The 27,267-nt window shown below is 52.1% G+C and overlaps 3 protein-coding genes across 8 annotated transcripts; 1 reads left to right on the top strand and 2 right to left on the bottom strand.

The window, feature by feature from the left end:
* Positions 1–6,694: 6,694 nt before the first annotated feature.
* Cd63 (CD63 molecule) lies at positions 6,695–15,774 on the top strand. Of its 3 annotated transcripts, none has more exons than XM_087902142.1 (8): positions 6,695–6,826; positions 13,348–13,424; positions 14,395–14,583; positions 14,738–14,812; positions 14,901–14,996; positions 15,095–15,235; positions 15,410–15,493; positions 15,618–15,774. In XM_087902142.1, exons 2-8 carry the CDS (start codon positions 13,359–13,361, stop codon positions 15,681–15,683), a joined length of 717 nt encoding a protein of 238 aa, XP_087758268.1. In that variant the 5' UTR covers positions 6,695–6,826; positions 13,348–13,358; the 3' UTR covers positions 15,684–15,774. The 3 variants fall into 3 exon arrangements, with proteins under 3 accessions (XP_087758268.1, XP_087758266.1, XP_087758267.1); XM_087902140.1 differs by lacking the exon at positions 6,695–6,826 and adding an exon at positions 12,399–12,535; XM_087902141.1 differs by lacking the exon at positions 6,695–6,826 and adding an exon at positions 12,801–12,930.
* Positions 15,775–16,565: 791 nt separating this feature from the next.
* Rdh5 (retinol dehydrogenase 5) lies at positions 16,566–22,268 on the bottom strand. Of its 4 annotated transcripts, none has more exons than XM_048418363.3 (5): positions 22,118–22,268; positions 21,240–21,584; positions 20,826–21,084; positions 17,125–17,288; positions 16,566–16,915 (listed from the first exon to the last, which is right to left on the bottom strand). In XM_048418363.3, exons 2-5 carry the CDS (start codon positions 21,547–21,549, stop codon positions 16,692–16,694), a joined length of 957 nt encoding a protein of 318 aa, XP_048274320.3. In that variant the 5' UTR covers positions 21,550–21,584; positions 22,118–22,268; the 3' UTR covers positions 16,566–16,691. The 4 variants fall into 4 exon arrangements, with proteins under 4 accessions (XP_048274320.3, XP_048274318.3, XP_048274317.3 ...); XM_048418361.3 differs by having other exon boundaries at positions 16,566–16,921; XM_048418360.3 differs by having other exon boundaries at positions 16,566–16,921; positions 21,240–21,579; positions 22,118–22,267.
* A 619-nt stretch (positions 22,269–22,887) lies between these two features.
* On the bottom strand, positions 22,888–26,449 carry Bloc1s1 (biogenesis of lysosomal organelles complex 1 subunit 1). Its single transcript, XM_048418366.3, has 4 exons — positions 26,292–26,449; positions 25,582–25,654; positions 23,517–23,649; positions 22,888–23,080 (listed from the first exon to the last, which is right to left on the bottom strand). Exons 1-4 carry the CDS (start codon positions 26,350–26,352, stop codon positions 22,970–22,972), a joined length of 378 nt encoding a protein of 125 aa, XP_048274323.1. The 5' UTR covers positions 26,353–26,449; the 3' UTR covers positions 22,888–22,969.
* Between the last annotated feature and the right edge of the window lie 818 nt (positions 26,450–27,267).

Below are 27,267 nucleotides of genomic sequence, written 5' to 3' on the forward strand. Positions count from 1 at the left end.
AGAAAAGAAGTCACAGAGGGGAGAGACTTAGCTAGCTAGAGAGCCAGAGCAAAGACGGAAAACGATCAGGAGAACTAGTGGGACAGTTAGAGCAGAGAGAGTCAGAGACAAAGGTGGACCGCAAAGAGGGGCGGTTGCCTAACCGAATTCTACAAACTCAACCAGGACAGAGCAGGAGAGGTGGGCAAGGGAACTGACGGAGATTCACTACCGTGGGGGAGAAGTAGAGACCGGGAGGGAGCTTGGAGGGAGCCCTCGCTGAGGCAGGTGCACAGAAAAGATCAGAAGGCAAGTCCCCTAAAGGAAAGAGGAAGAGAGACAAGTCCGTCGTGGTGGGAGCGAATTGAGAGACCCCAAGGGGGAGGAGGTGGAGATGGGAACAGCCTCAGCTACTTGAGGTAGCCCAGGATGGTTAGAGGAGCCATAAAGTGAAACATCTCAGGCTGACTTATCACAGGGATCCGATCGAGGAAATTAGGAGAGGAAAAGGTCAGGGACAAACGGAGAAGTTGGGGAGGTGATGGCAAGTACTGAGATAGGAAGAAAACTAACTGGGAGAGCCGTGAGCTTGAAAGTGAGGTTTAATGGAACAAAGGGAGTGACCGGCCTGAACAGGGAAAGAATCAGATGAGAAGCTGGAGAGATGACTGGACTTGAAAGTGGTGCTTGAAATCTGGACCCCTGCGTTCCCAGTCATGCCTTTGTTTTACATGTATGACAAAGAGCTTGAAGTTTAAGGCATAAGGGTGAGAGAGAGGTCTATACACAGATGCCTGAGTGGAGCCAGCGAGCAGCAAGGGACCAGCCTTAGTCTTCAGGTGTGACCCCAAGCATAGCCAGACAGCAGGGCAGAAGAAGGAAGAATGCCAAGTGATAAAAGGACTTCACGGTGGTCACCAATACTGGTTACCTTTTCCCGGACCTCAGTTTCTCTTTCTCTCCCTCTCCCTCTTCCCCTCCCCTAAACTCCTCTCACTCCATTTCCCTATCCTCGTTTTGTTCTTTGAGACAGCGTCTCAAATGTATCCCATGCTGGCCTCAAACTCAGCTATCCTCCTGCCTCAGCCTTCAGAGAGCTCTTTGCTTAGACATGCCTTGCCCCGTGTCTCTGGAGATCCCTTGGCAAACTGAAAATGTTTGGGGCGTGGGTCTTGCTCCTCTGCCATGTCACAAAATGTCCATTAATAAAAATGTGTAAACTCTGGTAGGAAGGCCCGTCTCAAAAAAACTTAGATAAATACAGATAAAAAGTTTAAACTTCACTATTGGGATTCTTGGACCAAGAAGAAGGCCTTTGGTTTCCTTTCCAGAATCAAAACCCAATAAAATATCATAAACTGGGCATGGTGACTCACGTCTTTAATCCCAGCACTCAGGAGGCAGAGGTAGGTGAACCTCTGTGAGTTTGAGGTCAGCCTGGTCTACAGAGTGAGTTCCAGGACAGCCAAGGTGACATAGTGAGACCCCGTGTCTGAAAACAAACAAACACCCTGCAAACCCCTGGACAGCAGAAACGGTGTCACCTCTTTCTGTTTCTTTAGAGGACACACACACCTCTCACTTCCTCATCAAACGTGTGTCTAGTGGAAGAGGCAAAGACAAATGAGATGCTAAGATTCAGCCCTTTCCTCCAAGCAGTAGGCAGTAGGTACAGGATGGCTCCAGTCTGGAGAACCTGAGACACCTCAAACACCGCAGATCAAGTAGAGAAATGCTCCCCTCAGATGTGCCCTACCCTGCAGGCTTCACTTAATGAAAGCAGTCACATAGGCTACACACATTCCAGTGCTATCATCTGAGCTGTCTCCACAGAACAACTTCTCAGCTGGAGCTGGAACGCAAGAGCTCAGCCAGCGTGATGTGTGAGCACTTAGCTTGATCCCTAGCACACAGCTTCACTCTCCAAATCTCTTGGCCAGATTTACTCTTTTCTTAGGTCTCAGTCCGGACAAGAATTTTGAGAAATCGGTCAGCAGTCCTTCCCTTCAAGCTGCTTCTATTAGAGCTAGGCTGCCTGCATCTACGCAACCTCCCTTTCTGGCTGTGTGAACTTGAATATGTGTGTGTCTGCGTGTGTGTGTGTGTGTGTGTGTGTGTGTGTGTGTGTGTGTGACTCAAGTGCACACAGGAGCAAAACGAGTCACAATAACTTTCTGGAGTAAGCTGGGTCCCTGGGATCTAAGTCAGTTCTTCAGGCTTGGTGGCAGAGCTCCTTTACCTGCCGAGCCATCTTCCCAGCCCCTTTAAACCCCTTTCCACCTTAGAGTTATTTTTCTTTTCTTTCTTTTTTTTTATTTTTCAACCATCTTAGAGTTCTTTGTAAGACGGGAATAACACTATTACAGCTGTTTTGAAACACTATGAGGACTGAAGGTCTAATACACCATTCTAATAGAGTTGGTCATCGCCCCTTACTCAGCTTGTAACCCTGGCTCGGTGACACCCAACAGAGCAGGGCCCTTTTCACTAAAGTATTCCTTAGCTGCTTTGACTAAAAGGTTGAATGAACCTGGTGAGAGCTGAGCGGGGGGGGGGGGGGGGTGTGTGAAGAAAACTGTGTATTTGTGTCCACAAGGGGTTGTTGTGACCAAATAACCCGGGAGGCAGAAACCAGGCAGATTTCCGCTCCATCCGTAGACTACAGGTCATTCATTAAGTGGACAATCCTGCCCTCTGGTGGAATAATAATGAAATGTCAACCCAGCGTGTGTGGTTTTTTGTTGTTGTTGTTGTTGTTTGGTTGGTTGGTTGGTTTTTTGGTTTTTTGTTTGTTTTTTGATATTTTGCCCTTTGGATTTGAAGTTCCAAAGTACGTTCCCCAACGCGGAACCCAGGTAGGCAACCGCTGGACCGGTGAACAGCACCGTCAGTCGAAGTACGGTAAGCCTTGTCCGTTCTCCAACCCCTGCTAGATTCACCTCTTTCCTTAACTTCTCTCAGGCCTGGTCCCTTGGGATTGATTCTTCTAAGGTTTCATTTCGGATCTTCAGCACTCCATCTGCCCCCAGACCCAGTCACGAGGAGGGGCGCTGGTTGCGATATATAGAAGAGAGCGGAACATTAAGACTTTGGCTTGCTGGGGTAAAAGCGCATGCCTGTCTAGAACAGTCTAGAGGCTGAGGCAGGACGGTCGCTACAAGTCAAGCTCAGCCCAGTCTACCTAGAGAGACCTTTTCACCAAGCAAGCAAGCAAGCAAGCAAGCAAGCAAGCAAGCAAGCAAGCAATCAACCAACCAACCACCCTTTACTTATCCGGGTGTATGCCAACCCTGGCTCGGGTCCCAGCCCAGTGTCCCAGTCTCCCTGGTAACTGCCTTCCTACTACAGGGAGCCCGCTCTCCAAGTCCTACCCAGGCAACCTTCAGGTCCGCTTCCTTCAAGGTCCTGACTCGCTCGTAGCAAACGTGGGCAGGGGCTTGAGACTGGTGTTGAAGTTTGAAGGTTATGAGCTGGTGGCCAGAAGGAGGGACCGCAGCTTCGCTGTACCAAGGGGCAGGACCTGGCAGAGGGACAGAAGTGCTTTCTAGGGTAGGAGGTCTGCTAACAACCTTAAAAACAAGAACGTCTGTTCCTGGGATTCTATCGCCAGCGCCCAGTGTTCGAGGTCGACCGAGGCTGCGCTCCTAGGTGCTGCCACGAAGATGGGGACTGTTCTGTTTCCCAGCCATGCAGCACCCTCCGGCTTTGTACGTCAGAGCTGCCTCCTCGCAGAGAATTTCCCCAGGTCCTACCCTGTTTAGCTTCTGAGGTTACGCAGGGTCAGGTCACGGTGGGGTGGTAGACGAGGTTCCCTACTCCTATCTCCTCTCACTTTTTCATCTTCGGGGTTAACGACTTTATTCCATGGCTTTCTTGGGTTGGGTGAGGAGGGACGGGAGGGCATCCCTAACTGTTGACTCTCTTTCCCTTTTAGTGCGTGCCTCTGAGGATGCAGAGAGGCTCTTTGTGGCTGGGGGTAGTGCGCTATAGGAGTGGACCCTTCCAAAGCCGCTGGCCACAAACCCTGCAGTCCCCGAGAGGACCTTATTGTGTAATTATTGCCCCTTCACATATCATGTTTCCCAAGCCCTATACTTATCTTGCCTTCGTCCCTTGGCAGCCCCGCTAACTTTAGTTTCTCTAAGAGAAGCTGGGGGCTGGGAGAAAGGATCCAAAGAGTTTGTGCTAGGGCCTGTAGCGGTGATCGGGGAGGCACAGCACACTTTGGAGAGTGTAAGAATCATTAGGGGTCATGGTCTCCGAATTCCAACCAATCTTCTCTAACCTTAGGGAATGTCAGCCTTCCGATTCTGCCCTTTGCTTTTTACTCTGGGTTTTTCCAGGCCTCCCCCACCTTTTCTGTCTTTCTTCCGTGGTGGCTCCCTCTCAAGGGCCTTGAAATCCTAACTTCAGGGCCAGATGGGATCTTCCAGCAGGGGGCGCCATGTTCCCAGTCTAAGAAAAGGAGGGGTTCTGAGCTCTATGCTTACCCTTCCAGGGACGTGGAGAAGCTGGCAGATGAGATGGTCTGAGACAGGCACCGACAGCGTGACCTGAGCTGTCAGATGAGGGAAGCTGGCGAGAGGGTGGCAGGAGGAGAATTCCAAGGAAATCCTACCTCAGAGGGAAGTCAAGAGAGTCCATGGGTGCAAAGATCAAAGTGGTTGCCCAGAAGAGAATGGTGGTGGTGGTGGTGGTGTGTGTGTGTATGTGTGTGTTGAGGGTGTGAGGAGAATCAGAGAATTGGCCTGGGCATTGCTAGCATTCCTTACCCATTCTAATCTGGATACTTCTCTTCGTTGTTGGCCGGCTTGCTGCCCCCATGTAAGACTCTTGACTGGGTTGAGACCAGCATCCAGTGGGCCCTTTACGAAGCCCTCGGTTTTTTGGGCAAACATCTTAGGTTGGTTTGTTTTTGAAACAGGCTCTCATTAGGTAGCCCTGGCTGTCCTGGAGCTCTCTAGGTAGATAAGGCTGGCCTCGCACACAGAGATGTCTTTACCTCTATTCCCCGGTATGTGCCACCACCCCTGGCCCCATCTTAGGTAGTTGCTGCTCTCCTGCATCCACTGCGCTGTGCTGGGCAGCTCCCAGAATCCAGGGCCTCTCAGCGTTATAGACATCACCACACTGTAGTTTCATCTGTGTCAGCAGGCTGCAATCATCTTCAGTTTTTCTTTTTTTAAAGATTTTTAAAAAATTATTTATTTATTTATTATGGATACAATGTTCTGTCTGCATGTATGCCTGCCCACCAGGAGAGGGCACCAGGTCTCACAAATGGTTGTGAGCCACCACGTGGTTGCTGGGAATTGAACTCAGGACCTCTGGAAGAGCAGCCAGTGCTCTTAACCTCTGAGCCTTCTCTCCAGCCCCCCCCCCTTTTTAAAAAGATTTGTTTGCTTTTTGTATGTGTAAGTATCTTTCCTGAATGTATATATGTGCACTGCATGTATGCCTTGTGCCAGGGAGGCCAGAAGAGGGCGCCAGAGCCCTTAGAGCTAGAGTTACAGTCATAAGCTACCATGTGGGTGCTAGGAACTGAACTCTGGTCCTTTAGAAGAGCAGCCAGTGCTCTCAACAGTCAAGCTATCTCCCCTGTTCTGCCTGTAGCGTCTTCAAGGTAGGACCGTGTTCTACTCATTTCCACACTCTAGGACTAGAGTCATTTAGTTTTGTTTTTGTTTTTTCAAGACAGGGTTTCTCTGTGTAACAACCCTGGCTGTCCTGGAACTTGCTCTGTAGGCCTGGGTGGCCTTGAACTCACAGAGATCCGCCAGCCTCTGCCTCCCGAGTGCTGGGATTAAAGGCGTGCACCACCACCGCCTGGCTATAACTTAGTTTTTAGTACTTGGAATGAGCGAGGGAATGAGTTTTTCCTCGGCCCCTGCCTAGGGTCTTTGGCTTTCAGTCCCAAGGATTCGACTCACGAGGTAACCAACAAACCCCTAGCTTTGCTTCTGTCTCAGGAGAAACATGAAGATGCCCACAGAAGTCAGAAAAAGGTGTCAGATCCCTGATGTGGGTGCTGGGGGCTGATCACAGGTCCTCTGGAAGTGCAATAAGGTCTCTTAACCACTGAGTCACCTCTCTAGTCCATCAAAGCAAAGTTATTTTCTTTGTATTATTATTGTTATTATTATCAATATTTTGGTTTTTTGAGACAGGGTTTCCCTTGACTGGAACACAGAGATCTGCCTGCCTCTGCCTCCTGGAGTGCTGGGCACCACCACCTGGCAGGTAGGCAAAGTTATTTTAATTCCCATAAGTCCAAAGATAATATGCCAGGCATAGCCGTACACATCTTTAAATCCCAGCACTTGGAAGGCAGAGGCAGTCAGACTTCTATGAGTTGGAGGCCAGCCTGGTCTACATAGTGAGTTTCAAGACAGCCTGAGCTACAGAGCAAGACCCTGTCTCAAAACAAACAAACAAACAAACAAACAAAACCCAATAATAATAATAATAAGACAAAGCCTTTATTTTGTTTTTGAAGCAGAGTCTCAAGTTGCTCAGACTGGTCTGAGAGTCTCCTTGTAGTTGAGGAGGACCTCCATCTCCTAAATTCCAGGATTACAGCCTGTGCCACCACGTCTAATTTGTGCAGGGCTGTGGGTTGAACTTAGGCCTTTATGCATGACTGGCGAGCAACCTACCAGCCAAGCCACATCCCTGCCCCTTAGCTTCTTCTTATTAGTGCTAGAGATTGAACCTTGGGCCTCAAGCATGCAAGATAAGCACTTTTCTGCTGAACTGAACTGGAGCCCTAGCCTTACTGTCTTAGGGAAGAAAGTCAGCCCTCTGCATTCCTTTCGTGAGCCTCAGAACTGCCTCGGGAACTGAGAGGGTGAGTTGCTCTCCTTCCACTAGACTGGAGTTGACAGAAGAGGGGTCAGGGGCATCTACCTTGGGGAGCATCCTGCTGGGGACAGGCATGACACCCCTACTCTTACCAGCAGGTTGATTCTGAGCCACTAGCTCTATTACTCTGAGTCTTTTCTTCCTCACAGTGAGGACAGAGGGGATTGGGCAATGTGTCCTCTTGGGTAACCCAGCCATCTATAGCCTGTGAAACAGTAGGAACTGGAACTGGCACAGTTGGCCACCATAGCCCCCTCTATGTCCCCAGACTCAACCGATCGACAGAGCAGAGTGACGGTCCCTGTGTGGGGTATGCTCCTCTCGGGGATGCATTCAGCACTGGCACAGAGCGGTTCTGTGTCAGACTGGAGGGCTGTGCTGGGAATGCCCTGTGATTCTTTGTGCCTGAGTGTGTGTGTTTGTAACTGTGTGTACTGGAGACCCGCGCACACAGCTCTGGCCTCAGCGTCGCTTTGATCTGAGCCTGCCGTCTGGGAGTGTTTTCTCTATTACTCAAGGGCCTTAAGATTCAAAGCCCAACATAGGATTGCGTAGGGACTGGGCATGTTGAGCCATCTAGTTGGCTCATTATACGTATATTTTAAGGTGGAGTTAAATGGCTTTAAGTAATTTGTGTCTTAGAACCATGCCTGCCACTGATCCCCATAATTCAAAAATATATTTATGTATATAGATGTGCGCCTGAGCGTGTGTGTGTTTGTGCTGTGTGTATAGAGCCCGGGGAGTTCAGAAGAGGTATCGGATCCTCTGGGACTGGAGTTATAGAAGATTGTGAGCTTCTCTCTTGGTGCTGGGAAGCAAACGTGGGCTCTCTATAAGGGCAGCCAGTGAGCTTAACCGCCGAGCCATCTCTCCAGAGTTTTTGTCTTCCTTCACTGAACATCCGTAAACACACTTCCTCCGCCCTCATACCCAGCACCCCACAGTACTACCATATTGACCCCGAAGTGGCTAGGCTGACTACCGGGTCCCCTCCCCCACCCCCCAGTTCCATACAGACTCATTCGCTAGGTCTTCCTAGCTTTCTCCTGTTTCCCCAACTGTGCCTTTGCAGCAACTTGCCCTAGCCCTTTCTGCGGCATCCCCCTGGGTGGTGGGAGGTGATTCTCTTCATCTTCATGCCCTATCTCCCCCTGTTCGTTCATCTGTACCCAGTTCTTCCTCTTGCTCCCCGGTCCCACAAGTGTCCCTGAGGCAGTTCAGGACACCACACCGCCTAATGGCCACTTCTTGCTGCTCACCTAAGCTGACCTCTCTCTCCGCACTCTTTGGCACTCGTGGCTCCCGCGGTTCTGTGAGCTTCCTCCTGCTCTCTCTCCTCTCTTGTTGTCTTTTAAAAGTCTCCCGTGAAAGGGAAAAAGTACAGGCTTTAGAGTTTCACAGCTCTCACCTTTGTGGGGTGCATCTATGGCGTGACAGGCTGGGGCGTTCTGCTCTGGTGCCCGTCTGTCTCCTTTCCTGGGTGATGCTCCCATTCTCTCTTTTGTGATCTGGGTTCAAATTCCAAAACAGGTGGGGTGTGTGGCAATCACCTTTAGTCCCTGCACTCAAGCGGCAGGGTGGATCTCTGTGAATTCGAGGCCGGTATGGTCTACACACTGAGTTCCAGGACAGCCGGAGACCTTGTCTTTAAAAAAGAAAGAAAGGAAGAAAGAAAGAAAGAAAGAAAGAAAAGGAAAAAGAAAGAAAAGAAAAAAGAAAGGAAGAAAGAGATAAATAGATGAAACAAAAAAGCGAACGAAAAATTCGAAGACTGACCTAACTGACTCTGGGAATGTTACTCCACGTGGTCAGCCAGTTTCCTTATCTCTAAGACAGAAAGGAGCCGGAAGACCACACAGTGGAAGGAGAGAACTGACTCCTGGAAGTCGTCCTCTGACCTCCACACACACACACACACACACACACACACACACACACACACACACACTATAAATAACTGTAAGACAGGAAAGACAATATTGACCTAAAGGACTGCTGCGATGATTAATTCTTAGTGGGCTGGGGAAGGCTCTTGGCACAAAGTCTGGCATAGTGAAAAGGCCCAACCTCTCCCTTTTAGTCCTTTTACTGGCTACTTCGACCTGTTTCTGTCCCCTCTGTGTGTGTGCACGGGTGTGGAGGTGTGTGCACAGGTGTGGAGGTGTGTGCATGGTGTGGAGGTGTGTGCACGGGTGTGGAGGTGTGTGGGGAGGATCAGCAAGCACTTTATTGAGTAAGCTATCTCCCCGGTCCACACCTATGTGTTTTTTTTTATAAATGTAAAGCCTTCCAGAGGCTCGCTTTTTTCCTTCTTGCCCACCCATTTGTAGATGAACTAACGAATCCTTAAGAAACGGGTTCTTGATACGCAGTCCAGGCTGTCTCTGAGTTGCTGTACTCAGGTGATTCCAGAGTGGCACGGACACATTGGCTTTTGTCTCTAGACTGTTCCTTGTCTCCCAAGTTTCACATCCAACCTCTGGTAAGATGTGGCCACCTGGATACCAGTCTGGAGCTTCCTAAGTTAGGTGACATCTCCTTTCTTGACTGCTGCCCCATGAATGGTGGCTGTCACCCCAGTGTCGTAAGCCCAATTTCTAGGCTCCTGTTACCTTCTCAAGGGCTTCCCATTACCCTCCTTCCCATCGTGTTCGCCTTTGGGACATACCCAAGGTGGCTTTGGGTGATGGAACTAGTAATAACTAGTAATAAGCAGTAATAACTAGTAATAACTAGTACTAACTAGTAATAGGCAGCAATAGAACTCACCATCCTGTTACTTTTCATCTTTCAGCTTTGTTTATTGTCTCCCAGTATTCCAAACACAGCTCAGGCATGAGGTGGCACCCTTCCGTATTTTAGCAGGCACCTTCAAAGAGTTAGACGGATTTTCCTGCATTATCATATCACTATCAAAGCTAGAGAATTTTATTTTAAATTTTTTTGCATTGATAGAGACAGAACCCAGGGCCCTGAACATGATAATAAACACGTGGTCACCACTGACAGCCCCCCTGCCCCTCCAAGCCCAATGACCTGCCGATGGCTAATTCTCATTCCCCATCCCCGAAGCTGAGAGCCTCCCTTTTATTCAGCAAGGTTACCTTGGAGAATACTACCCACCTTGGAGTCCGCTCTCCCCCAGAGCTCCGTGGCTCACCAGGAGTTTCTGCCCTTCTTCACTGTGCAGAAAACACGGCAGAGGACAGACCAACTCTCTTTCTCTCCTTGCTGCCCTGTGCCCAGTACAGGCCTGGCTTCTACTAGAAACACAATAAGAAAACTCCTGAATGCTCTCTTCTAAGGCATCTTGACTTCTCCTCTATATCCTGCGGTGATAAGGGAGAGCCAGGTCTCAGATGTGCTTGGTGCACTCTTCTGGGAGGATGTAATTCTGGAAACTTCTCGGCCCAGCCAGCCCAGCCCAGCCTTATCTTTGCATTTTCCTTTACAGTGGATTTACGTTGTGTGGGAAGTGAAGTAAGCCCCGAGCCAGTGTGTCAGGGCAGATGAAGGCCCGAGTAGTGTGAGCACAGCTGTATTAAAGACTCCATGCCACAGACCCAGAGGAATCAGCAAAGCCTTCCTTGGGTTCCTGTGTGGATGCTGACAGAGTTCACAGAAAGCATCAGACAGCAGCTTCCTCCCACCTGTTGTTTACAGCCCCAGGCCGCTCCCTACAGAAGGCTCCCACCCCTTCTCATGTCACTGTTCAGTAAACACAGTAAACGTGCTGAGAGCGTCTCCACCAGAAAGCACACACGCTCCACCGGTGCCAGCTTTTCTGTCTATGTGCCTGTTCATCCCTCACTAGCCCAGTCAGCTCTCCAGGGCTCATGCTGTGCTGGATGAGGCAGCATTGTTGGGACTTCATTATGACATTTCTTTCTTTCTTTCTTTTTCTTTTTCTTTTTTGGAGACAGGTTTCTCTGTGTAGTTCTGGCTGTCTTGGAACTCACTCTGTAGGCAAGGCTGGCATCGAACTCTCAGAGATTCGTCTATCTCTGCCTGCCAAGTGTGGGTCTGCTACCACTGCCTGGCTTCATACATAACTATTTACCCCTGCTATTCCCTCTTTATTTTTAATTTTATTGGTGTTTTTGCCTGTATATATGTCTATGTGAGGGTGGGAATAGACAGACAGCTGTGAGCTGCCATGTGGGTGCTGGGAATTGAACCTAGGTCCTCTGGAAGAGCAGTCAGTGCTCTTAGCCGCTAAACCATCTCTCTGACCCCCTGTTATTCCCTCTTATTCATCCTCTGTTTTCTTTTCCCTTCCACATCCCTAACAATCCTGCATTTACTTTCATCTCCTCTTAAAAATCCAGACTCCACATAAGAGAAAACACGTGATGCCTGTCTTTGCGAGACCTCCAGGTCTGTCTGTTTTCATGCATGTTACCTCTCTCTGTATGTGTGGTGTATGTCTATGTATGGTGCGATGTGAGGTCAGGAAAGGACGCCTGATTTTAAGGTGTGTTACATTTGTTTATGCTGTGGAACATTTGTTTAGTGATGCAAAGGTGTGTTGTACCCTTTTACATGTATTTGTTTCACTCTGTGAAACTGTGTTACTTTGCCTGCCTAAAACACCTGATTGATTTCATAAAGAGCTGAACGGCCAATAGCAAGGCAGGGAAAAGTTAGGTGGAGCTGGCAAGCAAGAGAATGCATAGGAGAAATCGGGGAAGATGGAAGTTTGAGGAGTGGGAACAGGGAGCAGGGAGGACTCCAGGGGCCAGCCACCCAGCTACACAGCAAGCCTCGGAGTAAGAAGAAAAGAAAGATATATAGGATAAAGATAAAAGTCCAAAAACAAAAGATAGACGGGCTAATTTAAGAAATTCAAAGTCATCCTGAACAATTTAGTGAGGCACACACACACACACACACACACACACACACACACACACGAGCTAGAAACAAGTCAAGCTAAGGCCAGGCATTCATAAGAAAGAATAATGGGTCGTTGTATATTTATTTGGGAGTTGAGTTGTGGGTCTTCAAAGAGCAAAATATAAAGAATTAAAAAAAAAACCCAAAACCCAAAACCCAAAAAACTACATTTTGGTGCCCAACGTGGGGCCTGAGAAAGCCTTGAGTTCTAATTCTTTCTTTCTTCCTTCCTTAACCTTCTTTCCCTTTCCCCTCCCTCCCTCCCTCCCTTTCAAGATAAGGTTTCTCAGTAGCTTTGGAGCCTGTCCTGGAACTTCCTCTATAGACCAGGTTGACCTCGAACTCACAGAGATCCGCCTGCCTCTGCCTCCCGAGTGCTGGGATAAGGGAGTGATTAAAGCTTTGGTATTTTCTGATGAGAAGAGGAACAAGAGGGGGAAGTTTATTCGACAGTCGCCTTGCTAGCCTTGGTGCCCTCTCTCACATCTCCTTCCACTGGCTGACTCAGGAGTTGGGGAGCGAAGACTTTGTTAATCTTTTCCCAGAAGGAGGGCCCAGGCTCTGACGTGTTGTAATTGACGTGTGGACCGACTCAAGACTAGGGTTTCCTCCGGTTTTCTCAGCCCAGGAGTCCCAGAAAATGGAGAAGTTGGGACCAGAACACCCTAGTCTGGAATGCTGGGAGGCTGCTGGGACGTGAAGCTAGGGGCTTTCTGGAAGTGTTTACCCTCGCCCCACCCAATACACCGCTCTCCGCGGAATGGGGGCGGGGGCTCGAACCGGGACGGAGCGGGAGGTGCGTGGCTCTCGTGACTCTCGGTGGGGGTTGCAGTCGGCCGAAGGCCATTTTGACACTTGGCCTCGTCTCTGCCCCTGGACAACTCTGGGCGGCCCCTCCGTCCTCTGGGGTAGCGGGAATCGGCCGGCGCCCGGCTCGGGCTCTCCGGGTAGCGGCCACGTGGCCCTGCCCGGGCGGGGGGCTCGCCTCCCCCTCGGCCGCCCGCCCCGGTGACTCAGGCCGCAGCTGTTCCCGCGTCACATGAGGGAGGCTGGCGGACACCCCGCGGGGGAGGGGGCTGGCTGGAGCCGGGGCGGGGCCGCGCGGCGGGCGGGGCGCGCGCGGGGGGCGCAGGCGGGGAGACAGCGGCTGACCGGCGGCCGGAGAGCATCGCGCGGCGTCGGGGAGCGCAGGTGAGGCCGGGGGCCGCCCGGGAGCAGCCGGCTGCTCGCCCGGGCCCTCGAGCAACTTTGCCTCGAAGTTGGCGACGCCCGCGGGGCGCCCCGAGGGGGAGGCCCCGGCGGCTCCGGGGTCGCGGCCGGCCGAGCGCAGGCTCCGGCGCTGGGCGGCGGCCGGCGGGGGTCGGGGTCTGCACGGTGCCCGGCCGCGCCCTCCGTGCGTCCCTGGATCCCGAAGTCCCGCTCGCTGAGCGCCCCCACCCCGGTGCGGCCGCCGCGCGGAGGGGACAGGGAGACGTGTGTCTGAGCGGGTTTCCGGGTGGGAAAGGCCGCGGTGGGGACCGCGCAGGGAAGGCTGCGAGGGCCGGCGGGGAGCTGCCAAGCCGGTGCCCCCTCGGCCTGATCCGATCCCTGTGCTCTCCGCGGTCCCAGGCCCAGCAGCCATGGCGGTGGAAGGAGGAATGAAGTGTGTCAAGTTCTTGCTCTACGTTCTTCTGCTGGCCTTCTGCGTGAGTAGTGGGGGTAGAGGGACGGGGTGCCGTGAGTCTTGGAGCGGGAGCCATGGGGGGGGGGGTGAGGGACCCAGGAATGAAGGCAGCTGGAGGCCAGATGTGGAAGGAAAGCCCGAAGAAACGGCCCAGGGCGGAACGCACCCCTTTCCCGCCGGCTTTCCGGGACCTCGGGGGAGAGTTTGGGCAGAGAATGGACACCCTAGATGGGCAGCACCCCCGCTCAACCCCCTCCTGGCCCTTCCGGTCTGGTGACCCAACCATTTGTGATATGGGGTAGTGGGGCAACCTGCCAACGGTCTGATGGTATCGCCTCGGGGCTACCCCAATCCCCACCCTGTGTATTCATCTCTCTTCTTTACCCTCTCATGGAGGTGGGGGGGAAGGAAAGGCTCAGCCCACCTTCTTTTGCTCCGGGCTTGAAAAGCTAGTGTTTGTTCAGAGTGGGGCCACTCTTACCCCCCTCTCTCTCCCTGGCCTAGCTGGCCCTAGGACCTTAGTCACTGGAGTGAGGGGGCAGTTCTGGAGAGAGTCTACCTGAGAGTGCATAGAAAGTAATCCACGTGAAGAGCCATTTACAGGAAGGCGTGACACCTGATTCCCCCCCTCCCCGAGTGTCTTGAACAATTTCCCAGCCTTCACTGTGGGGCACAGATGGGCAGACTGCCTTCCTTACAGTCAGGGCTCCCTGGAGGTGTTCACAATCTTGCTTTCTGGTACAGTGGTGCCCGCCTTTAATCCCAGCACTGAGGTCGCAGAGGCAGGTGGATCTCGGTGATTTCGAGGCCAACCTGGTTTACAGAGCGAATTCCAGGATGTAACAGCCAGAGCTGTTACACAGAGAAACCCTGTTTTTTTTTTTTTTTTTTTTTTTTAAAAAACAAACCCAAAACAAACAAACAAATCTGTTTTCTGGGTGGGGATCAGGTGCGAGGGCGAGGATCTGACCAAACCCACTTTTTCCCCTCAGGCCTGTGCCGTCGGATTGATCGCCATTGGTGTAGCAGCTCAGGTTTTCTTGAATCAGACCATCAGCCAGGAGACCACGCCAGCCTCCCTGTTGCCTGTGGTCATCATTGCAGTGGGCGTCTTCCTCTTCCTGGTGGCCTTTGTGGGCTGCTGTGGGGCCTGCAAGGAGAACTCCTGTCTTATGATCACAGTGAGTGGCTGGGGGGGGGGGGAGACCGGGGGACAGGACGGCGTGACTCCTGTGGTGAGGTGGGCGGATGAAGAGCACCAGGAATTGTGACTGGGTCGGAACAAGCCTCTTAGATCCAGACGTCAAACCCGACGCCTGTCCTGTGCTTCTGCAGTTCGCCATCTTCCTGTCTCTCATTGTGCTTGTGGAGGTGGCTGTGGCCATCGCTGGCTATGTGTTCAGAGACAAGGTAAGTGGGGAACAGGGGAGCCCTGGCTCGGGTCACCCTGGGACTCTAGGGCCTGAATTCTCTCTCCAACACGCTGTCCTACTCGTAGGTGGAGTCAGAGTTCAGTAAGAGCTTCCAGAAGCAGATGCAGAATTACCTGAGCAACAACAAAACGGCCTTGGTTCTGGACCGGTGGCAGGAGCAAGTGAGTGGGAAGGCTGGGGAGAGGGACGGCGGGGATGGAAGGGTCTCATCTCTGGATTGATTGGGCAGCTTTCCTCCCTCCCCTCCTCATTCTCCTAGTTTAACTGCTGTGGGGCTAACAACTACACAGACTGGGAGACTGTCCCTGGGATGGCCAAGGACCGAGTCCCTGATTCTTGCTGCGTCAACGTCACTGTGGGCTGTGGGACTGACTTCAAGTTATCCACGATCCATACTCAGGTAGGAAGAAGACATTAGACCAGGGAAACTTGGGAAATGTTTCAGGAGGCAGGAGAGATGCTAAGGGAATCAGGGCTGGCTGGGGCCCTCTCCAGGGAGGAGAGGGCTGGGAGATGGAAGAGGAGGTAGGGAGGAAGTCTTTCTGTTGGGATTCATGCTCGCTTCTTCCCTCAGGGTTGTGTCCAGAGCATGGGGGCCAAGCTGAGGAAGAATATATTGGTGGTGGCTGCAGCAGCCCTGGGCATTGCTTTTGTGGAGGTGAGGAACGCTGTGGTTTGGGGTCTTGAGTCAGTGCAGGGCTTCTGGGCAGAGTGGCCCTTGGATGGGTTTGGGGAAGCTGGCCCTGTCTCCTCCCCACCCTCATCTTCGTCTTTCCTTTTAGGTCCTGGGGATCATCTTCTCCTGCTGTCTGGTGAAAAGTATCCGAAGTGGCTATGAAGTAATGTAGGGGGGTGGTCTGGTCTCTTCTGTCTTTTCATCTAAGGGAGTGAATCCTCCAGGTTTTTCAATTAAACGGATTATTTTTTCAGACCTGAAAAGGAGATGGTCTCAGTTTATCTTAGGATGAAGGATGGCCCCTTCCTTTTCCTTTTCCCAGTCCCCGCCCTGGGAATAGGCAGGCATATTTAGGGGGTTTTTGGGAAAGGAGTCTTTTGTTAGTGTTGGCTGCTTTGGTCGTGAGAGAAGTGGGGACCAGAGGAGGAGGTGTCTGTGTCCCCTCAGCCCTGTTTTGTGTTGTTTGCTGGGTCTTCAGTGTTCCTAGAGCCATATCCTGCATAAGACCAAGGGATTTTTCCACAAAGGGCCTACATGGTAAAGCCTGACCCATGTCCAATTTGGACAACTTTTGACCTTCTGATGCTTTGAGGGCCAGCAGACTCCCCCCTCTCAGTCCTCGAGGAGACCTGGCTCCTTTTTCGAATGGTTAAGTTGCTTGAGACCTATTGCGGCCAGTGTCCCTGATTCTTGCATTAGATAATAGGGTGATTTAAGTATTTCCTTCTTCCATGGAAGCCAGCTCTGAGCATTTTCATTACCTGCCCTTCTGTCCCTGCAAACATTAGATAATGCCCTGCCAGGTGCAAATGAATGCTCACTACTCCACGCAGAAAAATCGGACAAAAGTGCCCTCTTGTGGCCATCTCTCCAAGTGCAGCTCCAAAAAGCATCTCTAAGTGGAAGGTAGTTAGTTCCTTACGCTCCCCCAGTGGACAACAGAAGTTTTGCAGGCAGTAAAGAGGCCATAGAGTTCCAGCTCTAGGCAGCTTAGGGATTTTAGATACTAAATCTTGTTAGGCTCCCACGAGTACCTTCACTTCTGTCCACCTACTTTTTCTTTTAAAACAATACATATTTATTGAGAGCCAACTTTGTGCCAGGAACCAGGCAGCACCAGAGTGGAGACAGAAATAAATGTTTTGCCCTTCACAATCAGCCTTTTGCTGCAAAGTTGGGATCAGGAGATTGACTGGGCAGGCCGGGGAAGGACCCAGGTGAGCACAGCGTCCACCAGGCTGGCTGGAAGGTAGGAGGCAGGCAGCCAGAGCAGCTTGGCATCCCAGCCTGGGCTGTAGCGGGTTCGAGGGTGACGAGCAGTCAGGGCATGCTCCAGGCAGCTGGTCACCTTCGCTAGGTCTGGGTCACAGATCAGGTTCATGATGCGGCGCTGCACTTGGAGATCTGTATCTTGGAAGATGCCATAGTTAGAGTGTGCGTGCTCCCTCCCTCCCCGCCATCCCCCTTGGGCTGTCTTATAGATCACCTGGGCTGGCTGCCCAGTTGGGGAAGCGACACCACCTCCCTCTGCCTGTCCTTTTCCTCCCTACCAGGCCTGACTTTTCTGGCCCTCTTTTTCCCATCATGTGCTCAATATGGGCCCAGCTACTCACAAGAAGTGAGGAAGGTTTCCCCGTAGTGGGCCCGTGTAGCCGGTGGTAGCTGGGCCCAGCAAGCCTTCAGCGTGTTTTCCAGACTCTCCAGGTTGGTCACAGGGGTTCGGAAGAAGCCAGGCTCCACAATGGAGACTTGTACTCCAAATGGAGCCACGTCCCGCCTGGAGGGTGGGCAGAGGGGTTTCTGGGTTTTATACCTAGGTTCCCTCGAGTGAGGGATCTGAGATGGGAAGGTGTGACAGTGTAGGGACGCGCATCCTGACGGGGAAGGCTATTGCTGGTTGGCCTGGGATGAGGAGCTTGGGGGGCTTCTTGTTTTTCTCCCTGACACTGAGGATGAACCTAGGGCCTGTGGATGGTGGACAAGAAACTGCGCCACACCATCCCAGCCCAGGGATAGGTACCTTTCACTTTGTTTCCCTTGTATTCTCTTTTTAAAAAGCCTGTTGATTATTTATGTGCGGTGCATGAGTTCATGAGTATGCCGGCGCCTTCACTGGTCACAGGTGTCAGGCCCCTTGCAGCTGGAGTTACAGGCCATCGTGAGCCACCTTGTGGATGCTGGGGGAATTACAGGCTGTTGGGAACCACCCACCATGTGGATGCTGGGGACCAGCCTGGGTCCTCTGCAAGAGCAGATTTTAATCACTCTTGTCCTCCGGGTCATCTCTGACCCGTTGTTTCTGTGTTTTGAGACAGAGTCTCACGTAGCCCAGACTAGCATTGAACTGGTAACTTCTGTCTCTGCCTTCCATGTATTGGGATTCCAGGTGTGAGCCGTTATGTTAGTCTGGATACTTCTCTCTTATTTTTTAAAATTTATTTTATGAGACGAGGTCTCACTGTGTAGTCTAGGCTAATCTTTTTGTGTATGTGTATTCCACTGTCCGTGTCTGGATGTCAGAGGACAGCTTGGTTTTCTTCTACCATGGTTGTCCACTCCACTCAGGATGTCAGGCTTGTAAGGAAGCGCTCAGCCATTTTGCTGACTTGAAAGAAAAGAAAAATTTTGAGAACGGTTTTCATGTGGCTTGAGTTTGCTCTGTAGTGGAAGTTGGCCTTATTACAGGGATCACTGTGTGTGTGGGGGATTGTTTTGTAGCCCAGGCTGGCCTCAGTCCCCTGCCTCAGCTTCCCTAGTCTTGGAATTATGGGTGGGTCTCAGTAAGCACATCTCTGTTGTGCAGTTTCTTCTGTTTACTAGATTAATGGTTGGCAAGCTGTATTTCCTTTTCTTTGGTGGTGGCAGGTGCTTGGGATCAAGCCTGAAGCCTCATGCTGCTAACGTAGTCCACATTAACTCTGAATTCAGGATCCTTCTGTTCTGTCTTTCATAAAGAATCATGTAAATGTGTGCGTGTGTGCACATGTATGAGTGTATGTGTGTGCACCTGTGTGAGTGTATGTGCACATACGCATGAAGGGCAGGAGAGGGCATCATGTTACATGGGTATGGGTCCTCATGATCACACAGTGATCTTAACTGGTGAGCCTCTCCCCACCCCATCCCTTACTTTTTCTTGATAGTAAATTTTGATGTACTACAGGCCAGACAAAATTAGTGTTTTTATTTATTTTGCTACAGGGTTTTACCATGTAGTCCTGGCTGAACCGGAACTCATTATGTAGACCAGGTTGGTCTCAAACTCGGATACTCTTTCCTCTCTGCCCTGCGTGCTGGGATTAAAAGGTGTATGCCACAATATCTAGCAAAATTAATGTATTTATATAACCATTTACAATGTAACTGTTTAAATATATAAAACCATTATTAGCCTGAAGGCAGCTGAGCCCATGTGGTTGATAACTGCAGGCCGCCAGTTCTTGATCTAGAGCCTTATAAGATTGAGTCCCGAGTACTGGGTGTGAGGACTCTAGACTGGCATTAGCTGGCAGGTGACTTGATAGTTCAGGTAGGGGTGCATCCTGCTGCCCTGTTCTGGCCTGGGCTGAGACCCAAGTGTATCTGTGTTCCGTAATGCTGACTGGAAGAACAGGCAAGGGGACAGAGGCAATGAAATCATCTGTCGGGAACGGTGACAAAGGTAGCCTTCCTGACTCGCTGGGCTTCTGTCTCGAATTCAGACTCTCCTGCTGCCATGGTTGTCTTAGCTCCTTTACAGTCCCACCGACTTTGAACATTGTTGTTCAGATGTTCTGGGAGGCCCGAGGCTGTGTCTGTGAGCCCAGCACTTGCAGAGTGAGTCTGAGGCCAGTCTAGGTTACAAAGTGATAGATACCCTATCTCAAGAATAAAAGGAAAAAAGACAGGAGAACTGAACCCAGGTTCGATTCCCAGCGCCCACATGGCAGCTCACCACTGTCTGTAACTCCAGTTCCAGAGGATCTGACACCTTCATATAAGACATACATGCAGGCCAAACACCAATACATATTAAAGAAAAAAAAAGACCTCGTGGTCTATAGCAGACCCTGTCTCAGAACTGAAGGGCAGATCTGGCCTAGGGGGTGTGTCTCAACACTCCTACTACGTAGCCCACAGCAATAGCTGTTCATATAGGATGGGTGAGAGAATGGAAAGAAAATCCTAGTTTTTCTGTTAATTGTGATATGAGGAGCCAGGTGATGGTGGGGCCTTTAATCCTAGCACCCGGGAGGCAGAGGCAGGAGGATTTCTGTGAGTTTGAGGCAGCCTGGTCTGCAGAGCAAGTTCCAGGACAGGCTCCAGAGCTACACAGAGAAACCCTGTCTCGAAAAAACAAAAACCAAACAACAAAAATAGTGATGTGAAGGCTGGTGAGATGACTCATCAAGGAGGAAGGTGGCCTGCCTCGCCACCTCAGAGAGAACAGACTCCAATGGGTTTACTTTGACATGCACGCCATGGCACCCATACAACCATGTGTGCATGCATACACACAATAAATATGTGTGTCTGTTTTCTGTGTGTGCATATATGTGTGTGTGTGTGTGTGTGTGTGTTATGTAAGTAAATGCCATTTAAAAATGAATGACAAAATGTTTTCCCCAACATCTAAGGCACTGATGGGTTCTTGTATGTACCCCCGCTTTGCTCTGAACCCCCATGAGGCAAGTCTCACTTTGACTTAACAAATTTGGAATTAAAAAAAAACCCAAACATAAATAACCTTGTTAGGTGTGTGGTGGCTCACATCTGTAATGCCAGTGCTCAAGAGGCTGAGTAGCATTGCTAAGAATCTGGGGTCAGCCTGGCCTACAGAGTGCAACCCTGACTCAAAAATAAGTAGGTTGGGCGGTGGTGGCGCACGCCTTTAATTCCAGCACGTGGGAGGCGGAGGCAGACAGATCTTGTGAGTTCGAGGCCAGCCTGATCTACAAAGCGAGTTCCAGGACAACCAGGGCTATACAGAGAAACCCTGTCTCGAAAAACAGGAAAGAAAGAATAGAGAAAGTCCCTGCTTGGTGTGGTGGTGCTCACACACCTTTAAGCTTAGCACTCGGAGGCAGAGGGGCAGAGTCAGGCTGATTTCTGTGAGTCCCAGCTCAGTCAGTGGCACAGTGAGACTTGTCTCAAATAACACACACAAGTGTAAGCTATTTAAGGACATAGCTTGTAGGTGATAAAGCCTGGGGTTTCAGCTCTCTATAACCCTGTCTCCTCTTCCAATTCTCCTGGCCTGTGCCAGCATCCAGTGTACCTGCCGGAGTAAGATCCCTGTCCCTCTCCAGGCTGGGCTGCAGCTGTGCACCCTCACCTCAGGCTGTCAGAGAAGGCCTCCAGGCCAAACTTGGAAACACAGTAGCCCCCGCCATTGGCTGCTAGGCGACCTAGGACACTGGTGATGTTGACCACCCGGCCCCGGGCCTGCTGTAGCAGAGGCAGCAGGGCAAGGGTGACCCCAATGGGACCCAGTGTGTTCACGTTCAGCACACGCTGGAAATCATCCCGTGTCAGCCATGGTGTAGGCCCGATGACACCAGCCACGCCAGCGTTATTCACCAGACCAAAAAGCCCTGTGGGGAAATGACAGACACAGGCTGGGGTTCTGGGAAGGTGAGACATTCTCATGTTTCCTTCCTAGGAGGATTTGAACCCCATTCCTCTCCACAGCCCCAGTGACTTCTGGGATGACTGGACAGACCGGGTTCCCAGGGGCTCCGCTACTCACCAGTTTCTCCAACGTGTGCCTTTACCCACTTGGCAACTTGCTGGACATTCTGGGGATCGGTGACATCCAGCAGGGTTGTGTGGAGGCGGGAGGAGGCCATCCGCTGTAGGTCTTCGGCCCCAGAGGGGGTCAGGCAGCTGGCCAGGACTTGGAAGCCTTTCTGGTCAAGTTGCAGTGCCAGAAGGCGCCCAAAGCCTGAGTCACAGCCAGTGATGAAGATGAAAGCATTGCCGGCAGGCAGTCTCTGCCGGTCTCTGAGCAACCACAGCACTGCCCACAGCATGGCACCCAGAAGCAGAGGCAGCCACATGGTTAGATGCGATGCCCTGCAGATGGCAGCCTAGACTGGGCAGGAAAGCTTGTCATTCATTCCCTCTGCCCCTCCAGCCCTGGCCCCTACCATCTACTATGCTGGGAATGTCTGGTCTGAGTAGACAAACCAAGAAACCATCTGCTTGGCAGACGATTGGCAGGTTGTGGCTTATTGTGCCAAACAGATGTGGGCACACACTAACTAACAAACTAGGATTTGTAGCTAATGGAATAAACCTGAGCTGGCTCTGGACAGACGTGTTGTGTGGGAGCAGAGGGACCCCGAGCACCACTGTACCTTCTAATCCAGGAACACCGAGCCCTCTGGATGCATCCTTGCCTGACTTCTGGAGTCGAGAGCCCTGCATGTCAGTCCTGGACACCTTCACTGTCTTGGAACCTGTTTTCTCATTTAGCAAACTGCGCTACGTTACCCACCAGGCCCATGTCAGCATCGTGGGAGATCAAAGGGCTGCTGTGTGAGGTCAGTGCGTGAAGCTGGAGCGTGAACGATCGACACATGCCGTCCCTAGAGCACCCGTTCCCGTTCCCACCGCTCCACTCACCTCTGGGCAAAGCTGGCAGGCACACAACGTGTGGAGCTTTTTCGTCTGCTTAAGAGATTTTGCTTCCAGCCTTCCCAGGCTCCCACACTCCTACAGCTAAGGCCAAAGTCCGGAGGGGTGGACTCTTGCTGTGGAGCAGGGGTGTTAAGTGTTTCTGTGTTTTGGAGGCGGTGAGGGCAGCGATAAGGAGGAGGAGCTAAGAGGCTGAAGCCTGCCTGGCTGAAGCTAGGTTTTGGCAGAGGGCAACTCTGCCCAGGCCCCTCTTAGGCTGTCTTTCCCAGCCTGGCCTCTTGACTGGCTATGCTACTGTCTCTTAGGAGGTAGGAACTACCAAGGATGGCAGCTGCCCCTCTCTGTGGGTGGCCCTAGACCTGTTATTTTTTTTTCTTTCTTAGCCCGAAAGTGCCCCCAGGAATTAATCTCCCACCTGGCCCAGACTCATGACACTGCTTAGCCGCAGCTTGGAAGAGCGTGTGGTGAGCACGTGGTGGGGCAGAGAGCCAGAGCTGAGGACTAGGTCTGCTCCCTGCCTTAATTCCCTGCAGGAAACTCAAGTCTGGAAGTAGAAAGTTTCGAACAGAGTCCTCCTCTGGGCAGGGATGAGGAAACTTCCGGCTCAGCCAAAAGGCACCTGCTCCAGGCTCAAGGAAGAGTAGGTGCAGTAAGAGGAATGTTGTCACCCTCCGCAAACGGCACTGGTCCATAGGGAAAGGACCCGGAAACCCCCGCTACCATACAGGAGCTAGCGACTCTGTCAAACACACCACACGGAATGGAACCTTGTGTTTTATTTATGGCCTACCAGTCTCCCATGCGGGAGGGTAAGAAGAGGGTTTGGGGAGAGGAGAGAGGCTAGGATGGCGCAGACTGCAGCTGCCCTTTGTAGACATACTCCAGCGCGGTGGCGATGGTGCGCATGTCCAGCTCGATGCTCCGAGCCCAGTTTTCCACATCCCCGATTTCCTGGGAAGGGGAGAGGAGATTGGAGGCTAGGAATCAGGGTGGATAGAGATTATGCCTCCTAGGCTGAGATTGCTCACTCAGATACACCCACCAACTGCTTTTCTGTCTGTCTGCCTTTCTTTGAGACGGATTACTGCAACATTACTCAGGTTGGCTTCCGCTCAGGGCTCAAGCTATCCTCCTGCCTCAGGCTCCAGAGTACCTGGTACAACTGGACTATGTACCATACTGAGGGTTTTCTGTAGAGCCCAGGGCCCTAAACATGTCACTGAGCCACACCCCCAAGTCCTGCCTTCTTTCTTTCTGACTTTTCTGACACCAGAAGGAATATCTGGGACCCCCACGTCCTCATTAACCCTAGGCCTGAGCCAGTTATGCGACTGCAGCTAGCCAATGGGGGCTCAAACAAAGGCAAGGATGTGCTGAGTGTGCCCACCTTAAGTGCCTGGTTGAAGTTCTCCACCATTCCAATCCACTGGCCTGTCTGCTTGGCGAACTGGGCAGCCTGGACCTGTAGGGTCTTCACTTCATGGTCCAGCTTTCTCTGGTTCATGTAAGCCTGGGCCACACTAAGGATTGGAGGAGGATGTCAGCTCATCCAGTTCAGAGGGGGTGGTCTTCAGGGCCTGTGACCGTGCTGGGAGGATCAGCCAGGAGATAGGGCTGGGGAAGCCTTGGGATTCTGGCCTTTTCTGGTTATGACCCAAATGAAGCAGGATCCTTCCAACTCTAGGGGTCCCAAGAAAGCCAACCTGGGAGCTAGTAGAGACATACTGTTCCTTATCCTCTCAAGAAGTTTCTGTGGCTGAGCTGGGGCAGGGAGGGTTAACCTGGGGGATATTCCCGAGGAAGAAGCTGAAAGGGAAAAGGGAGCGTGGGAAAATTTAGCAGCAGGGACACATCTGGCAGTGATTTGAAGGCCTGGGTTCTCAGCAAGAAGCTGGGAAAGAAATCAGGCCCCTCCCTGAATCTGGGGTGAGATGGGAGAGTAAGCCCTCTCCTTAGGAACCCTGGGTGAAATAAGCCTATCCCAAGAGATTTTCTTGACCTTCTCACACCCACTCCCTTTGAGACGGGGTCTTATGTGGTCCAGGAGGACCTCAAATTTGCTATGGGGATGAAGTCGGCCTCGACCTCCTGCCTCTACTGTCCAAGTGCTGGCATTACAGGTGTATGGGCATTGGCCGTCACACCTAACTCTCCCACCCACACTCCTTTTGCCCACAAAGACGAGTGAACACACACACGACATACTCCTGTCCTTATGCTCAGGGCAACGCTTCTTTTCTGGTCAATCAAGGTTCTGGCTGTGGTTGCCATGACTACCATGGGATTTTTTGGTGCTCCATCTTGCACTGACGTTTTTTGCTTCTTCTTTTATGTAACTGCCGTTCCCTCTCTTACTAGCAGATGACCTTTTCATTCCCGATCCCAGTGCTCTAGGTCAGTAAGGAGACTCCACATCCGGTGCCGCCACCCACTGGAATGTGTGTGTGGGGGTCCGGGAAAGCGGGCAGGGCACCTGACAAGGGCTGAGACAGACCAAGCCTTTGTTTCGTTTTCTGGAGAATAGGCGTTGTGGGTAGCAACACAAAACCCTCTCTAATCTGGATTTGGCTTAGCTGCCCTCAAAGCTTGAATTTGGGGTGGCATCTAGCAAGTAATAGAAAAGAGAGAAATCCGGCCAGCCTCACAAATGGTAGCAAAGGAGGTGCCAATGAGGGAGCATTGAGAGAGGACAGCTGTCTGGGGACAAAGGAGACCAGAGGCCCCAACCACAGCCATTTTCCACCTAATCTCTCAGATGAGTAATGGAGATGACCCCAAGCACTGCACGTCTCCCTTGGATGACTCAGTCTCTGGACTTACAACTGAGCTGTTCTGCTTGCTCCGAGTGGAAGGCATAGTGTGAGCCTCCTTTCTTCCCGTAGACAGAGTATCAGGGCACATCTCTGCGCTCCTGAGTCACACATCTCCAGGAAGTATTTTCAAGTCTTTGCCTATCATTGGCCTTCTCACTTGGGGATGAGGCTGTGGGTAGAGTCCCTGGAGACCCAGAAGGAAGGGAAGAGACAGCCTGGTTTTGTCATAGCTCTCGGCATAGGCTCTTCCTCAAGTCTACCAGCTGTGCCCTCTTGTTCCTGCCAGTTGTTTCCCAGGCTCGCCAGAGAGTAGGAGGGAAGGAAGGAGAGCCGGGATGTGGTGAGACAGGCTGTCCTTCCCTCCCACCCAAGTGACAGCTGGATTTAAAAGGGTGAATCGAGTTGGCCAGGTGGCATCAAGTCGTGCCAGGGAGGTTGGTATGGCGAGGGGGAATTCTGGCAACTTTCCTGACCACTGCAGCTGCTTAGGGGTCAAAGCTGACTCAAGTCTCCGTGGAGTTACATTAGGGGGAGGGAGGTCAGGGGTGTAACTGGGGCACCCGGATCCTTTAGGAGGATGGCCCAGACTTTGTCTAACCAGGGTGGATGGAGGAAACGACTGAGGGACGAGATTCATACCCCACATTGAGGTGATCCACCAAAGCTTCGGTCAGGCAGGTCGCCGCCGTGATGGCCTCTCGCCTCCTCTTCTCTGGCGAAGGGGAAAGGGATTGGAGCAGATTTCGTATTTAAGAGGTGGTGCTAAGGGGTTCCCCCACGCACTTCTTACTATTCTGGAGTAAACTTACTATTCTTTCTGGTCAGCTAACGTCAGACCTTTAAAAAAGAACCTCACAAACATAAAACCAAACCCCTTTATTTTGGAGGTGAGGAAAGTGGCACCCTGCGAGGGGAAGGGACTCCCTCAAGCACGCCCAGGCCTCTTCCCAGACACCCTTTCTCCTTTACTTTGGGCAATGGATTGGCAACTCCAGGATTCCCAGTCTGCACAGCCTTAGCTGTGGTGGCAGACCCGCTGGAACCCGGCCACTGGGCGGTCCCAACTCCCTCCCACTTCCGGGATAAGAGGCTGCCTGGGCCAATGGGCACCGCGTGTCAAGAGCCAGGGGGCGGGGCTCAGACGTCGCCTCGGTGGGACCGGGGAGTTGCAGAAGGGATCCGAGCGGGTTGGCGAGGGATCGGAGTTTGCACAGGCGCCCCAATTCCCTGCTCTGCACTCGGGTCGCCCGCTAGCCGGCGCCCTTCCCTTGATCTGGGAGGTCGCCCGGGCCCCACGCTTCCGGCAGAAGCCAGGCCGCGGCCAGGAGGGCCGAAGGGACTGTGCTCACCCTGCAGCTCCTTGCGTTCATTCTGCTTGGCTTGATGTTCTTTGAGCAGGCGGGACAGCATGGTCGAATCCGGCTGGGTGTGGGCACAACGGGCCCCTCCCTCGGGCTGCGGGAGCTGGGTCGCGCCGCGGCTCGCCAGGGCGGGGGGGGGGGGGAGGTGGTCACGTGGCCGTGGCGTCACGTGACGCCGGTGCCGCCCTCCGCGCTTGGCGTTGGGCAATTGGCAGTGCGTCTCTAAAGGAGGAAAGTGGAGGGTTGGCTGGTGGGTGAGCTGATCTTTAATGGGCTCATTTTTTCAGAGTTGGAAGCGCTTTCCCGTTTGGTCAGTCTGAAGCGTCAGTTTTCACATGCCCTGGCCGTCAGGCCCCGAGAGGATTGGAGGCCTCATGCTGCTGTCTGTCCCAGTTCTGTTATTGGGGTAACGGAAGCTCTCCAAACTCATTGAGATTCTTTTCCTTCCCTCACCTTCCTTCCTGGCAGCGCTGGCCGGTTCTCAGTGCGTTCCCAGGTCCTCTCCCTAGAAGAGAACGCGTTCTCTTCCTCCCCAGCCCTCTCGTCATCTCGCCCCTCCACCAAGGTTCCCTCAGCTCTGGCGATCACGGTAGTGAAGCATTTTAAGGCACCTCAAGCGGCCTTCTATGGAGCTTTGCTAAGGCTGCGGGCTGTGAGTGGTGAGCGTGCAAGCCCATCCCTGTCCTTTTGTGGTCAGGGAATGCGAACCCAATTTAGCCATGGCAGAAATCTAAGTGCTGCAGCCAAAGTGAAAGGTAAATTATACAATGCCTCTCTGACGAAGGAGGAATGCTTCCAGGATTAATTCCAGCAAGAAAAAAATATAAACATCATCAATTTATTACTGTTGTTACAATCTGTCTCTGTCCCTTGCTCTGCCTCTCTGCTTGCCTGCCTACCTGTCTGTCCTGTCTGTGTTGGCTCCCTGTGCTTTTTAGAATGGCCTGGAATTCAGGAACCTCCT

This window comes from Myodes glareolus, chromosome 26 (assembly GCF_982192425.1).
Source record: "Myodes glareolus chromosome 26, mMyoGla1.1, whole genome shotgun sequence".
Classification (NCBI taxonomy): domain Eukaryota; kingdom Metazoa; phylum Chordata; class Mammalia; order Rodentia; family Cricetidae; genus Myodes; species Myodes glareolus.